At 40.5% G+C, this 14,945-nt stretch overlaps 1 protein-coding gene across 3 annotated transcripts in view; it reads right to left on the reverse strand.

Annotated features, from left to right (window-relative positions):
- The window catches only part of PCSK6 (proprotein convertase subtilisin/kexin type 6), a 131,725-nt gene that overhangs the window by 21,540 nt on the left and 95,240 nt on the right, over nt 1-14,945 (reverse strand). The window contains exons 13-17 of one of the 3 annotated variants that reach the window (XM_072148621.1): nt 12,978-13,114; nt 7,783-7,959; nt 5,809-5,911; nt 3,189-3,385; nt 2,522-2,609 (exon numbers count right to left, since the gene is read on the reverse strand). In XM_072148621.1, the coding sequence (XP_072004722.1) occupies nt 2,522-2,609; nt 3,189-3,385; nt 5,809-5,911; nt 7,783-7,959; nt 12,978-13,114 (702 nt within the window). Of the gene's footprint in view, nt 1-2,521; nt 2,610-3,188; nt 5,912-7,769; nt 7,960-12,977; nt 13,115-14,945 lie in introns of those variants that run through there. The other 2 variants (XR_011855049.1, XM_072148622.1) reach the window with 2 other exon arrangements.

Consider the following 14,945-nt stretch of genomic DNA (forward strand, 5'->3'; position numbering starts at 1 on the left):
ATGCTAAGGATAATCTCCTTTACCCTTTCTAAAGTGACAAGTTATATCCTTTTTCGTTTCCAACCCCTCGTTCCACATGACATCTTCTGGGATAATGTCATGTTAAACATTGGAACACCAGAAATATTTTTTTGTTAAAAATAAAGAAAAGTGTGCAGAGCAGTCTGACAATGTATTGCCTTTCTATTTCGATTTTTTGCATTTCTTAATGAATTACATCAGTTTTCTTAGTAAACCATACATGTCAAAAGGTCCTCTTGCAAATTGACAATTGTAAGCAGCATCAAGGTCCCATTGACATTAGCAGCCATGTCTCAACCAGTCACCTCCCTCATATCCCGTTGACGTCCACCCTTCCATGTATTGAGATCACATGTAGAAGTCATCCAGTGCACAAGCGCTTTAAAGTATGGTTCCTAGATATACACAATCCCATACTGAGGACCCCCTTAAATGCAGAGGAACCACTAGTGAGAAGAAATGCCCCACACATTGTCTACAATTGTCTATAATATATTGTACACTATAGTGTCGTGTACATTATACTGTATGTATATTACGCCACTTGTCTCATCAGAAATCCCCTTTAATCTCAAAAAATGTCTATAGTATTTCTCCCAAAGGTAAAGGTCCACCAAACAAAAAACTGCTGTTCAGTTGTCCTGAAGATCCTTAGACCAGCATAAACTTGGAAAAACATCAAAGAACCACAAGTGGAATAATTCTAAAATATTTAAAAAACTTGTGCTGTTGCCAAAACACATTAGTCGCCTCCTAATTTGTGTAGTTATCCCAAAAAAATATTCATTCGTCATGAATCCATTTCCTACGCCGCACTTCAAAAATCGAAAAAAAAAAGTTATTGAAATGAATGTGCTCCTGTGACACCAAGAAGATCAAAGAAGAATGTGCCTTCAAGAGTTTTACCTGCACTCCAACACAGTGGTCCATTCAAGCCCACCTTCAGAGTTCCCATTTATCCAAGTTACAGCTAAATATTTGCTCAGGTCAATGTGTTGGTTTCATTGAAAGCAAACACATCCAGTCTTATTGAAAATGTTTTTTACGCAGAGACTATCAGTCCACAAAGGAAGGTGGCGGCTCCAGGCTATAATTATATGGCACCTAAACCTAACCCCTGGCTGGTGACCTTATCCCATTAGGTGACGGCGCTTAAATTAGATTGGGGCTGTGTAGGGTAATTAGTGGGTGCATGGCCAGAAATGACAGTGTACGACAGGATCCCTCCTCTCTTTGGAATCCGATCAAGTGAGACAAGCGCTCATGTTTTGCAACATTTAAGTATCACCTCATTAATTTCAGCCTCGTTGGCAGATGATTATTATACACTGGAATGAACTTCTGACCTTGTCCAAAACAGGAAAAATACAGAATATTTTTTATTATACATAATGTGATGAGACTTTGACAGCTCTTAAAATAAGGCAAGTGTGCATGTCCTAATTACCCAATCATATCCTGACAAGATCTTCAAAACCTGGTAAAATTGAGAATCCAAGCAAAAAGAACTGTAAGAACCTTGTGTTCAGAGATAATTTTAATGTTGATTTCTGGTCATCAGGCTCCATTTGCTTTAAAGGAAACCGGTCACCAGGGGCCTAATTTTCGCTAAAGACAGGTTGCAGAAGCCCATTAAAGTTGGATGCCTTTTCTGTGCATTTGCATTACAATATAATTGTGTGTTTTAACTTACCTTGCACCCCAACAGAATTCTGTTCTGAGAACCAGGTATGTTTTGGTTTGGCTGCATTAAAAAAACATATTACTTGTCTGTGCTGTCACACCTCAGCTCTCAGCCCCCACCTTTGTGCTCCTGTACAGCTCCTCCCTCCCCCACTGTTGTCAACTCACCAGCCTGTGAGCTCTGTCCCTGTGTGAGTGAAGAACAAGGAGGGAGGAGTTGTACAGGAGCTCAAAGCTGCGGGCTGAGAGCTGAGGAGTGAGCAGCACAGACAAGTCACTTTTTTTCTTTTAAATGCAGCAAAACCAAAACAAACCTGGAACTCTGAACAGGATTCTCTCAGAATGCAAGGTAAGTTAAAACCCACAATTTTATTGTAATGCAAATGCACAAAAAAGGCAGGCATCTTTGCAATGCAGCTGTAAAATTAGGTCCCTGGTGACTCGTTCCCTTTAAGAATGGTTCAAAAACAACCAGAAATTAATATGATCATAACAACCACAACACAAGTCCAAGTGTGCTGACCTCTTAGATCACAGTGACTGATCTACTTGTGTAGCTTTATTCACCTAGGGCAGTGATGGTGAACCTTTTAGTGCCCAACCTACAGCCAAAACCCCACGTATTAATCACAAAGTGCAGACATTCGCATTAACATGCGAATTTAAACAATACCGGTCAGGCAACCCTTCTACGATGGTACAATATGGTCTAGAGTGTACAAAACAACCGCCTTCTCTCCGATGTATCCTACAGGTAGCAACGCTATTAAAATGGTTACATATACTGTTTTCTGTCAGTATGTGGCTGGGGACTCACCTAAACCCATCCCTGCACACCACACATTTATCCGGGTATCCGAGACATTTCTTACAGTTTTGGTGACACTTGAGACATCTCCTAAGGCCTAAAACAGAACATACACACCATTAGTTCATGGAGTTACCAGTCATATAAAACCACAAATCCTAGAAAGTAGCAGCTTAACGAGCAAGATTATTCAAGTGGATCCGTCAGTATAATCTCCTTCTCTACAACAGACCCAAATGTGAGCAGGTCATTAAAATTATGGCCATAACGTACTGTTATTCTGATGTCTAGTGACCTACTAAGAGGACACACAGTGCTCGTAAATACATTAGACCTCTAATATAAGTACTGTCATACTGACAGGATCACTTTAATTTCTAGACCGGGTACCATGAGACAGTAACTGCAATAATAACCTCTAACTTTATACTTCAGTATTATGATGCTGTAGCATGGCACAAACTGGAGTTTTATCATCTGTAAAACAGATTTCATTAAAGGGAACCTGTTACATTGAACAAGGATCTGCAGGTAGATGAAATATTGTAAAAACGGATCCTCCTTTGCTGGTTCTTAATCTTTGATATAAAATATATATAAGAAAATAAGGCCAGTTAAAACTAAAACATAAAGGAAGTAGATGAATAAAAAGGAGGGAGGGACACAGGATATTTACTTTCTTCAGCATATGCCCCTGCCGGACAAGATGTGGTACACATATTGTTCTCAGGTTGTAGGTAGAAGCCCCTCTTGCAGGAGCTGCACTGATTTTGGCCCCGTCCTAGGCAGGTTTCGCATCCTCGGTGGCAGCGCCTACATCTTCTACTAGCAACATCTGTCAGGTATCCTGAGGGACAGGCGCTCACACATTTCCTGCATAAACCGGAGCATAGGAATAATTAACACTAACACAGGCTGCAGAGTGATATTTCACAGCGATGTCATGGTGCAGAAGGCAGGCAATGGGATTTGAAGGGGTCAATACGATGAAAGGCAGAACTATTGAGGGAACTATTAAAGAGGGGTTGCTTGTACTGGATACCTTGATTTTTAAAAATAAATATGTGGAAAAAGCACTAAATTTCCCGTAAGTTTAATGGGAACCTACCACCACGATTCTACCTATAAAAGGTAGAACGGGACGTGTATGGGACGTGAGGATAGCCCTTTTTAGAGCTAATCCGCACGTCCCTGCTATCTTTTTAAAACTTTAACAGCCCAATATGTAAATTTTCTTAAGCGGCTACTGGGGTGTGGAGTAGCCGGACATGAGGCTACGTGTCGCGGTTACTCCACGCCCCAGTAGCCTCTTTTCTCCTTCTACCCTGACATCTGCGGCGCGCAGCAGCCACGCTATTAATAGTAATAATAGTGATAATAGTAAACTTTTATAATATAAACGGGCCCTTTCCTCATTTTTTACTCCCCACCTTCAAAAATCAATAACACTTTTTATTTTTTACATGTAAAGAGCTGTGTGACGGCTTGTTTTCTGCGTAACAATTTGCACTTCATAGTAATGGTATTGAATATTCCATGCCATGTACTGGGAAGCGGGAAAAAAATTCCAAATGCAGTGAAAATGGTGAAAAAAGCATTTGCGCCATTTTCTTGTGGGCTTGGATATTACGGCTTTCACTGTGCGCCCCAAATGACATGTCTACTTTATTCTCTGGGTCAGTACGGTCACGGGGATACCAAATTTGTATAGGTTTTATGTTTTCATTCATTTACAAAAATTAAAACCTCCTGTACAAATTTTTTTTATTTTTTTATTTTGCAATCTTCTGGTGCTAATAACTTTTTTATACTTTGGTGTACGGAGCTGTGGGTGGTGTCATTTTTTGCGATATTCGATAATATTTTCAATGATATCATTTTTAGGACTGTATGACCTTTTGATCACTCTATAGATTTTTTTCAATATTTTTCAAAATGGCAAAAAAGTGCAATTTTCGGCTTTGGGCGCTATTTTCCGTTATGGGGTTAAACACATTGAAAAACGTTAATATATTTTGATAGATCAGGCATTTTTGGACGCGTCGATACCTATTGTGTTTATGATTTTTATTGTTTATTTATATTTATGTCAGTTCTAGGGAAAGGGGGGTGATTTGAATTTTTAGGTTTTTTTATTATAATTTTTTTTTAACTTTTTTTTCTTTTTCTTTTTACTATTTTTCAGACTCCCTAGGGTACTTTAACCCTAGGTTGTCTGATCGATCCTATCATATACTGCCACACTACAGTTTAAAACTTTAATAGCCTAATATGCAGCTTTGCCAGCAGCGATCGCTGTGATAACACCCGCCATCGTTGCAAGCACCGATCGCGGGTGTTACCGGTTAGCCTTTGCTGCAATATGCAGCAAACACTTACCGGCTATGGAGAGGGCTCAGTCCGTAAGCCCTCTCCATGCAGCGGGACCTGACCTCCGCCGTGCATACACGGCGGGCAGTCGTGAACCAGTCCTTTTTACTGCTTCTTTTTCCTGCAGTGAGCTGTGTATATGAAAGCTTTAATAATAATTTCTTTATTTATATAGCGCACACAGATTACGCAGCACTACACAGTTCTTGCCAAATCGGTCCCTGTCCCCAATGGGGCTCACAATCTAATCAACCTACCAGTATGTTTTGGAGTGTGGGAGGAAACCAGAGGACCCGGAGGAAACAGAGAACATACAAACTTATTGCAGCTTTCTGAGATCCATTCACCTCGGACAGATAAGAATAATGATCTTCTCTTTCCATTTCTAAAGAAAATTTACCTTCACTATTCAGCTCTCCGAGGAGATCAGACTATCAAGCTACCATCTGTAAAAGGCTATGTCATTACCAGACACTACCAGGTTTTTATCTCACAGCTGTCAGTGGATACAGAACAGAAAGCGGATTTACAAAAATTGCTTAAATAAGGAAGAAAGAAGGAGAAATAGGAGGACAAAGGAACAGATTTCAAGTTTCAAAGTATATCACACAGCTTACTATCATCATCTGCATATCTGATTTACCAAAAAAATAAATACTTATTTATGCTATAAACCTAGGTTTTATTAGAGGTATGTAGTACTGTTATAATACATTAAATACCTGCATTCATCCATAAACCATTTTCTATATTTTCAAATTTGAAATAAAGGAACTTTACATCAAAATGTTTCTAATGTTGGGCCCACTTAAATGTCCGAGTTCAAGACCCATGGTCTATACTGACCATTTTCCAACCACTTACATCTCCAATGTTTTATCATTCTAGCTGGTTACAGGTCAGTCTGTGCCATTTCCTCAAATTACCTGCCAGATTTTATACTTCCGAGACTATAGTGAACACAGCTGAGACACTGCTCAGCACCAGGCCCATCACATCCTCTTTCTCCACATTCCATGTGGCATGGACCTTGGAAAAAATAAATATCCTGTTACTATAGGATTGAACAAAAACAGATTGAATTATTCTAACAGCATCTCCAAATGTGAGTCAGAGGGCGACATGTACAACTCCTATTGCTTTTTTTTATGGAGACTTTTCGCAGTTTGAGACTTTTTAGTTGCAGAATCAAGCACCGTACCAAAGTTAGCGGCCTCCAGGATTTAACGAAGTGGCCGTATTTATCTTTGTATCTCAGATGTGTGCGACTTTTGGGCTTGGAATTGTCCCAATCTTGCACCTAATAAGTTCCAAAACAGAGCATGCTAGACCCTGACTTTATTTTGGGAGCTACTATTAGAGACCAAAAAGTCGCACACCACAAAACTTTGCAAAAGTGAGACTAAACAGGCCGCTCATCACATGTATCACAAAGGGGAAAAAAAACTTAAAGGGAACCTACCACCACAAATCTACCTATAAAGGTAGATTGGGTGGTAGGTGGATCAATGGGACGTGAGGATAGCCCTTTTAAGGGCTAATCCTCACGTCCCCACACTTTTTTGATAACTTTTATTATCCCTATATTCAAATTTACTTATGCGGCTACTGGGGCGTGGAGTAGCCGCATCTGAGGTTAAACGAGGCGGCTACTCCACGCCCCGGTAGCCACTTTACCCCTCCTACTCACCCATCTTCGGCACGCAGCTCCGCGTAGCTGCGCGCCCTCGTCCGGCGATCCAGGGTTTTGGGGACGCCAGGAGCATAGTATAGAGTTTAAGATGGTGGAGACGATGGAAGATCCTCTACATCTCACATCAGATATCTCCTAACCTCTGACTTGTGTGAAAATTTCGTGTGTTTAGATTTCTGAAGAGCTAAAACAGCATCTTCATACATTTTCCGAAAACTGCAATTACCGTTAGGCTCTTATTTTTTTCCGCGGCAGCAGGGAACAACTTAGCCTCAGTTTACATCCTTGATCTTTTCAACATTCAAGCTGCACGTTCAAGAGTGAATCCCAGCAGCTCAAATCATACATTATATATGTGTCTAGTACAAAACCAAACCAAATCAGTGGGAAATAGTTACTTTCCCTTCAAATTTTCTTTGAGGCATCATACAAAAGGCATCAAAAGTCCCATCTATGTGCTTATATTATCAGCCATACATTTTTCTTTAATATATAATTTATTTATATTATTTATATTTAAAAATATTATTTATTATATATGTATATATATATATATACACATATATATATATACATATATATACACACACACACATATCTTAGTGTAACAAATACAGAAAAATCCCATGTAAATTGGTTATTAGTTACTTAAAATTCATAACTTATTTACCCTTTATATGGCACCAATTTTATAGGTTTTTTTTGCCATAATATTCTCAGTTTTCTCGATAGATTACTGCGCAGCAAATCCCAACAGGGATAACAAATGTTTAAACTTATTTTTTATGCCCAAATAGAAATATTTTTAAAAAAGGTGCAAAGTTTCAATCTATTGTGTAAGTAAACTTTTGCATGGAGAGTTGTTTTTTGGTACCGTAATGATACAACATAGTATAATTTTTTAAAATGGGGGAAATGTTATATGTAAAATGGGTGAAGGGAGAACTGATACAGTCACAATCTGGCGATTTGTCCACAGGTTGATGAAATAGTGATCCAGGGATGAATTTAGAGATAGGTACAATGGCTGCCCATGGTCAGTGGGCACCCCAACAGACAGAACCTCATTAAATTTTTATCCTCTATGCGGTGGTGAGTGCCAGATAACTTTTCTTCATAATAACCCCCCCCCCTTTAATATTATACATTAAAGTAGAAGAATAGGATAACACAGCTGTTACATGCATGACATACCCTAGACTTGTACCTGAATACTCGTCCTCCTCCTCAAGCTCCAAATGACTTTGAAAAAAAGCCACTTTTGCTGGTTCCATATCACTGGCGGATAAGTCCAACGCTTTCGTTTTTGAATGATGGAAGCTGAGAGGGTTATACGGATGCTCGGCTGTGCCATAAAGAATCAACGTCCATTCTTTTAACTTCCCTGGAACAAAGATAAATCCCTTCAGATACACTTAATGCAAGGTAGATCTATATCAAACTATACAAGGTATAATACTGCAGATCTACTACTTTCCTCAGTAGGATCACCAAGTCTTCACTTTCTATATCCCTTCTATAAAGATTTGTTTTTTTTATTGACGTGATCAATAGTATAAGTGAACTCAGATTGAATGATAGAAAATAGAGCACCTCAAGGTAATGAACAGCTTTGGCTTAAAAGCAAAAAACAAAAAAAACCATCGCCAAGATGCCAACTATCTTCGTTACACCTCTGTGCATACATAATAAGAAACATCTGTCATCTTGTTGGGGTGTGCAATACCATGTCATGAATAAATTACGGTTTGCTGGATGAACTGTATATATTTAGCTGCTCTATACTGATGAGGGTGAGCTGAGGGGTGTAGAGTTTACGAGCAGCAGAACTTAACCTTGTAGAAAAACAGATGAGTCAGTGAAAGGTTATTATCTAGCATTTATGGCCATCTCAAAAACCGATATCAGGAAGCATATGACGGCGGTGCCAGTGACATGACACGCCAATTAATGTGCGCTTTTCATTCAAATTAAATATATTAAAATCAAAAAACCACATGGAACCGGAGGAAAAGTCAACGTGATTTATAGGGGAAAAATATACGGTAAGTTTTGTAAAAAAGAAAACAAGCCAAGGACCTTACATAACCCAGGGTGGATGCATTACCCAGCTGCCAGTCAACACTTAAATGACGGTTATGCAAACTTTTCCATAAATACGACCTACCTTTTACCATAAGGGAAGGTTATGCACAAGATAATTATTCACCCAGGTAGCTGTTGCCCCCTACATGGTGGCTAATTTTCATTATTTTATGCATTAAAGTCATGGCTTTAAAAAAAAACAAAAACCAACAACTAATTTTTAGGTTTTTGATATTTTAATTTGTTATAAACCCACACAGAAAAGCTTATGGGAGAACCCCTGAATGTAACCAGAGTATGCTTATGCTTTAGAACACCAAAAAAGCCAGAAAATAGTAGCACCAAAAAGACAATGAAAATGCAGTGGGACAGGCAGGGTGTGAATGCCCTCATCTGCTGCATTTACTATAGTCTCCGGCAGAAAACCAGAGGAGACCGTTGGCCCAGCCTGGCCTAAACAGGGCCCAGCCTGGCCTAAACAGGGCCCAGCCTGGCCTAAACAGGGCCCAGCCTGGCCTAAACAGGGCCCAGCCTGGCCTAAACAGGGCCCAGCCTGGCCTAAACAGGGCCCAGCCTGGCCTAAACAGGGCCCAGCCTGGCCTAAACAGGGCCCAATCTAGTGCAGATGGCTGCAGCATTGCCGGGCTTAAAGGGAACCTTTTTTTTTTTTTTTTTTTTTTTAAGCTGTTCTTTTTAGGAAAAGAAGTAAATACATAAAGACAACATATTTATAGAATATAAACTACATGACCAATATGCGGCAGGTTTTTTTTTTTTTTGCGTCTGCCTTGACAAGCACGGCAAACAGGATAGTATTTTAAAGTAGAAATTATACTTGCTGTGTTTTTATTACAGATTTTATCACTTGTTAGATTATACTACACAAGTACCGTATTTTTCGGACTATAAGGCGCACAAAAAATCCTTTGATTTTCTCAGAAATCAAAGGTGTGCCTTATAGTCCAGTGCGCCTTATATATGAAGCGTACTTACAGACAACAGCTGACTTGAGCTGTGCACAGGTCTGCCACCTGCTGGTCATTCATCCTTATAATCAGGTGCGCCTTATATATGAACCTAGACGTTTTAGCAGGCATTTATTGATGGTGCGCCTTCTACTTCGGTGCGCCTTATAGTCAGAAAAATACGGTAGGTCTTGCAGTTGCTTAAAAGGAAACCTACCATGATGATTCTACAAACAGAAGTAGATCTGATGGTACATTCCCCCTGCCCGTCTCTACCATAATCCTGATACCTAACCTAACTTGTTAAACTATTTTAGGAATATGTAAATTAACTGCAGAGGCTACTGGGGCGTGTACTAGTCTTAGCTCCCAGTGCCTGGCCAGGCAAGTACATTCCCAGTAGCCTCTGCAGTTAATTTACATATTATTAAAATAAAGTTTTTAACAAGTTAGGTTCCAGGATGATTAAATGACAGATTAGGGCAGAGGCAGGAGGAATCTACCATCACATCTACTTCTCATGGTAGATTCCTAATGGTAGGTTTCCTTTAAGTCATTAGAAGACGTGGTGACAAGTTGACATGGTCAGCACTGACATAACAGAGTCACAATGGGTTACAAATTGTAACATCTATGATGCATCCAAAATGTCCTACTTTCCATACTGCAGAGTGGAACTGAAAGTGTAATTCAACAACTTCTCCTTGGCTGCATTTAACAGTTAACACTACCCTCTGCAAGCTGAGAAGTTAATGTGTGTTTTTGCCTGAAATGTTTTGTTTTTAGTGAGAAAAAACACATAATATGAATAAGCACCATGACTAATGCTCATTATAGACTTATGTTCTCACCCGTCCCGGCCCATTCCTCGCACACTGACAGATGTTCAGCATATCGCTGTGTGATCTGGGTTCAGCACGTGGGCCGACACTCCGCTTCTTATGAAAGTTGGCTGCTTCTCCCCACCCACCCGAGCATACGGCTTGCGGCCAGCATCCCCCTGGGGCCCCCGATTCTCTCTACTTAGCTGATGTCAAGCGGGGATCCTCCTTATAAAGCAACTTAATGGGAATGGACTACACAAAATATTTATATCTACAGTTAAATTATATTTGGCAGTTAAAATTGTCTAAAAAAAATATTGGAAAATAATAAACTTTCTATTTTTGCCGAGAATACAGAGTCCTTTGAGGAGCAGCAAAATTTGCTACTCTAGTGCGGACCATTTGGCCCCCCGTTGCCGCCTGAATCGCCAACAAGGTAAATAAATTGTGCCTGTCTATCTAAGGTGCGATCCATATACGGAGCAACACAGCGCCTGTCAGGCTGCCTGCGTCACTCGATAATTTGCAGGGACAGGATATAAGTAAACTACAGATGGTTATTTGGGAGGCTGTATATAACTGACGTGTGTGTGGGGGGGGGGTGGCTTCTGAATATAATAAAACAGATTTGGGGGAATATACATTTGGGGGCACTATACATTAGTAATTAAACTGGGGGTAGAGGCTACATGCCAGGTTCTTTATTGTCAAACTGAGGTGGGATCGAAAAATGGGGGACAAATAGTAATTAAACTGGGGGGACAATATGGTAGGCTGTATATACCCAAACTGAGGGGATGGACTATGTATTTGGGCCATATAGTAATTCAATGGGACTGGTGGACTATACAGTAGACTATTTATAATTAAACTAGTGAGTTCTATATTCAGGAGCTGGATTTTAATGAAATTAAACTAGTGGGTGGATGTATATGGGGTACAATATATAACTAGCTGTATATGTGGGAACAGATTTTATTATTATTTGTTTTTTTTAAGATGGAGGAGTTCTGTTGGGAGTTGTATATAATTTAATTGGGGAAGCTGTATATTAAAGGGATTTTCCCACAAACAAAATTTAGGCCCAGGATAGGGCCTAACTTGCAGATCAGTGCCGAGACACCCACAGATCATGAAAACAAGGGGTCCGATGGGGTCCCTTGTGTGTAATAAATATTATATAGATGAAGGATGCTGTGAGTGACGTTGGTATTTTAAGGGACACCGGGTGGAGATGTGCTACACGGAGCTGAAGATACCTGGCCGTGAATTCAGCACTAAAACTTCATGGATGGAAGAATCAGTAATAAAGTCTTCTTTCATATGGAAGAACTTGTCATCTAGAGTAATCTAGAGTAAGGCTACTTTCACACGGCCGTATGTGGGATGTATATACATCCCCCATAGACGGCAATGGGCGCGGTACCATTCCATAGCCATGGAAAAGATAGGACATGTCCTATCTTTCCCCGTAATACAGCACTGTGAGACAATCATCGCTATGGAGAGGGGCGGGGCTAAGCGGCGCTCACCCCTTCCTCCTCTCCCGGGTGCCGCCGTGTGCCCGCTGTGCTACGGTAAGGCGGGCACACGTCATGTGAATGAAGCCCATCAGTGATCCTGCCTGTCTGAATGTTAACAAATAGTCAGTGAAAAGTTTTGAGCATTTACTGAACAGGATGTGGACACTTTTAAAAGATTTGTCAGATTTGTTTCTGTCCCACTGCCAAATATAGCAGGGGAACAGAGGTAGGTTATTGGAGGAGGAAAGCGGGAGGCGGCATTTTATTTCACCTCTGTCAGCAAATGTGCTAGGATCGGCCCTGGGTTGGCTTAAATCTACCATAAAACTCAGGCATGATTAACCCGGGGCACTTATAGATCCAGGCACTGTGACTGTAGTAATCTTCTGACATTTGTTATCCATGGCCTTCTGCCTTCTTATGCTAATGAGGCCAAACGGTTCTGGGAGAGATTACCAGAGTCCCTCTGCGTGGCAGCTTCATAGTTTGTTGCATTGTGCAGTTGTTCTTCCCCACCCACTGTGCGAAATTACAATATGCAGAGGGAGGGGGAAATGTGCTGAGAGGGATGACGACAGTGTAACACCCTGTAAACCTACAGCATGGAGGGGCTCTCGTAAAACCCTTCTGGCTCATTAGCATAACTTATACAAGCTGATTTTAGAAGAGTCCATGAATAACAAATATAAGAAGATTATCAGTGTCCCGGTGCCTGGTTCTGTGAGTAAGTATCCCTGGTTTATCATGCTTCATTACGATGGTAGATTTCTTTTAACCCTTTCATAACACAAAACCATCCAGACTTGACCTGCTCTATTATGTCGGTTTTTGTTTTTTTTTTCAAATTTTGTTCTGAAATTAAAAATATTCAAAAAGTTGACTCGTTACACAGAAATTTCATGTTATTGCGGTGCTTGTAGAACCCCGAATATTTATCAAAAATAACGTATTCATATACTTTAATGCACAGTCTCCCATTGTTCTCCACAAAAACCTGACAATTACCCTGGGTCTCCGGATTACGCAGTTGGGAAGGAATATCATGAATTTCCAGCATCCATTCCCCTTCAGCTTTTTCACCCCAGCAATGAACAGTCATGAACTCCCAGTTCTTGAAGCCTTCATTGGAATAATCCAATGTCCTGTAAGAGAAGGGAGCTGTTTATTCAAGACATAGAGGCCTTAATATATCAGCCATCACTTACAGTGCAGCTGTCTATAGAACATCACAAGAAGAGTAGAGTAGTAGTAGTCATCTACAGCCGACAACTGATCCTAGGTCATATTGCCAGGGAACTCCAACCTGTTCTTCACAAGACTATGAAATATTCCCAGTCCTCAGTCTCATTTCCTTTCGCCAACCACCAAACCTTAAACAAAATCGGTAGTGCAGAGAGCCCTGCGACTTCCATTAGAAAATGACACCTCGACCTGCCTGCCAGAGCTCTCTTGTCATCCGGTTGTATATAAGAGGTCTGTGTATTTATAATTCTGTTTTAAAGTTGTTGTTTTTTTATATTGTTTGATGATCACTGCCTATGGTGTATAAAATGCTGTGAATTTTCTGTTTCATGCATGACATGTCTGACAAAGATAACTAGTGATCTCAAAAGTTCACCATCAAATATACTCATGTAGCCTTAAAACGGTATTGTCTGATTTCTTCACTCTTCTTCTGCTCTCTATGGTGGAATACGGCCATGCATTCCAATCAGCAATACGGCCATCCATGTACATGGTTGGCCGTATAAAATTATAGAGCATGTCCCATTTTCCAGCGTATTTCCGTTCGGACCATGGAAGTCAATGGGAATGTATAAAATACAGGCTAAATACGTGCTGCATATGGCTGTGCAGTGCATCCTACCATACACATATGCAGTATCCAGAACCAGTGGGAGGTGCATTCTGTCAGCCAGCCAATAGTTAGCCATCCACCATTTGGCATCCCACTGTATTTATACGGATACGGTGCAATACGTTGCCATACTGTTGCAATACGTCCTGTATTTACGGCCAGAATACAGCTGTATATGCAGAACAGAAAAGACATGAGGCCTAACTAGAAACCTACACTACTAAAGACCACCATTGAATGGTTAAACACATTGGGGCACATTTACTAAGGGTCCGAACGCCACACTTTCGTCGAGTTTCCTGAATATTTCCGATTTGTGCCGAATTTCCTCGCGATTTTGGCGCACACGATCGGATTGTGGCACATCGGTGCCGGCTTTCACGCGACAAATCGGGGGCGTGGTCGTCGGACATCACGACGGATTCGGAAAAACCACGGACTTAAAAAAAAAAAATAATTGTATTGCAAGATCAGCGATTACATGCATCGGGAGGAAGAAGGTGAACTCCGGCAGACTTCGGCGCAGCAGCAACACCTGCTGGATATCGGGTGCGCGACCTTAGTGAATCTCGGCAGACCCGAATCAGCGTTGGACAATGCGCGCGGGATTGTGACTGGACCGGGTAAGTAAATGTGCCCCATTGTGTACAAAAGAATTGTGGAAGTGAATATGAGAAACTGACTATTCTGCTAGCAGCTGAGTGAGTAAATCAAACTAAATATACAGGCTCCATGGATAAAAGTTGCTAGAAAATGAAGATTATGAGACATTGAGTTATTGCATATTCCGAAAAGTTTAATAAACTTTCCATATTAAAGAGTAACAATCACTTCTCCTGACTTGTCAATTTTAGTAATTTTTCTTCCCCATGAGACAATTGTGCATCATCTTTTCTCATAGCATCGTTTTCATTATTATTATCTATCATTTCCTGTTATTCCAATGCATTTCTAAAAAAGGAATAATTATTTCCCTTGTCAAAAAGAGGTCTCCGTCTGTCTAGCTGGCATTGGCAGTCCTGATTGGACTGCGTTTCCCTAAACTGATAACTCCCAGGTGTCATTCCTCTGTTATTTCAGAAATTGCAAACCCATAAATAAAATGTTACATGTTG

The sequence above is a fragment of the Engystomops pustulosus genome, chromosome 4 (genome assembly GCF_040894005.1).
Source record: "Engystomops pustulosus chromosome 4, aEngPut4.maternal, whole genome shotgun sequence".
NCBI lineage: Eukaryota > Metazoa > Chordata > Amphibia > Anura > Leptodactylidae > Engystomops > Engystomops pustulosus.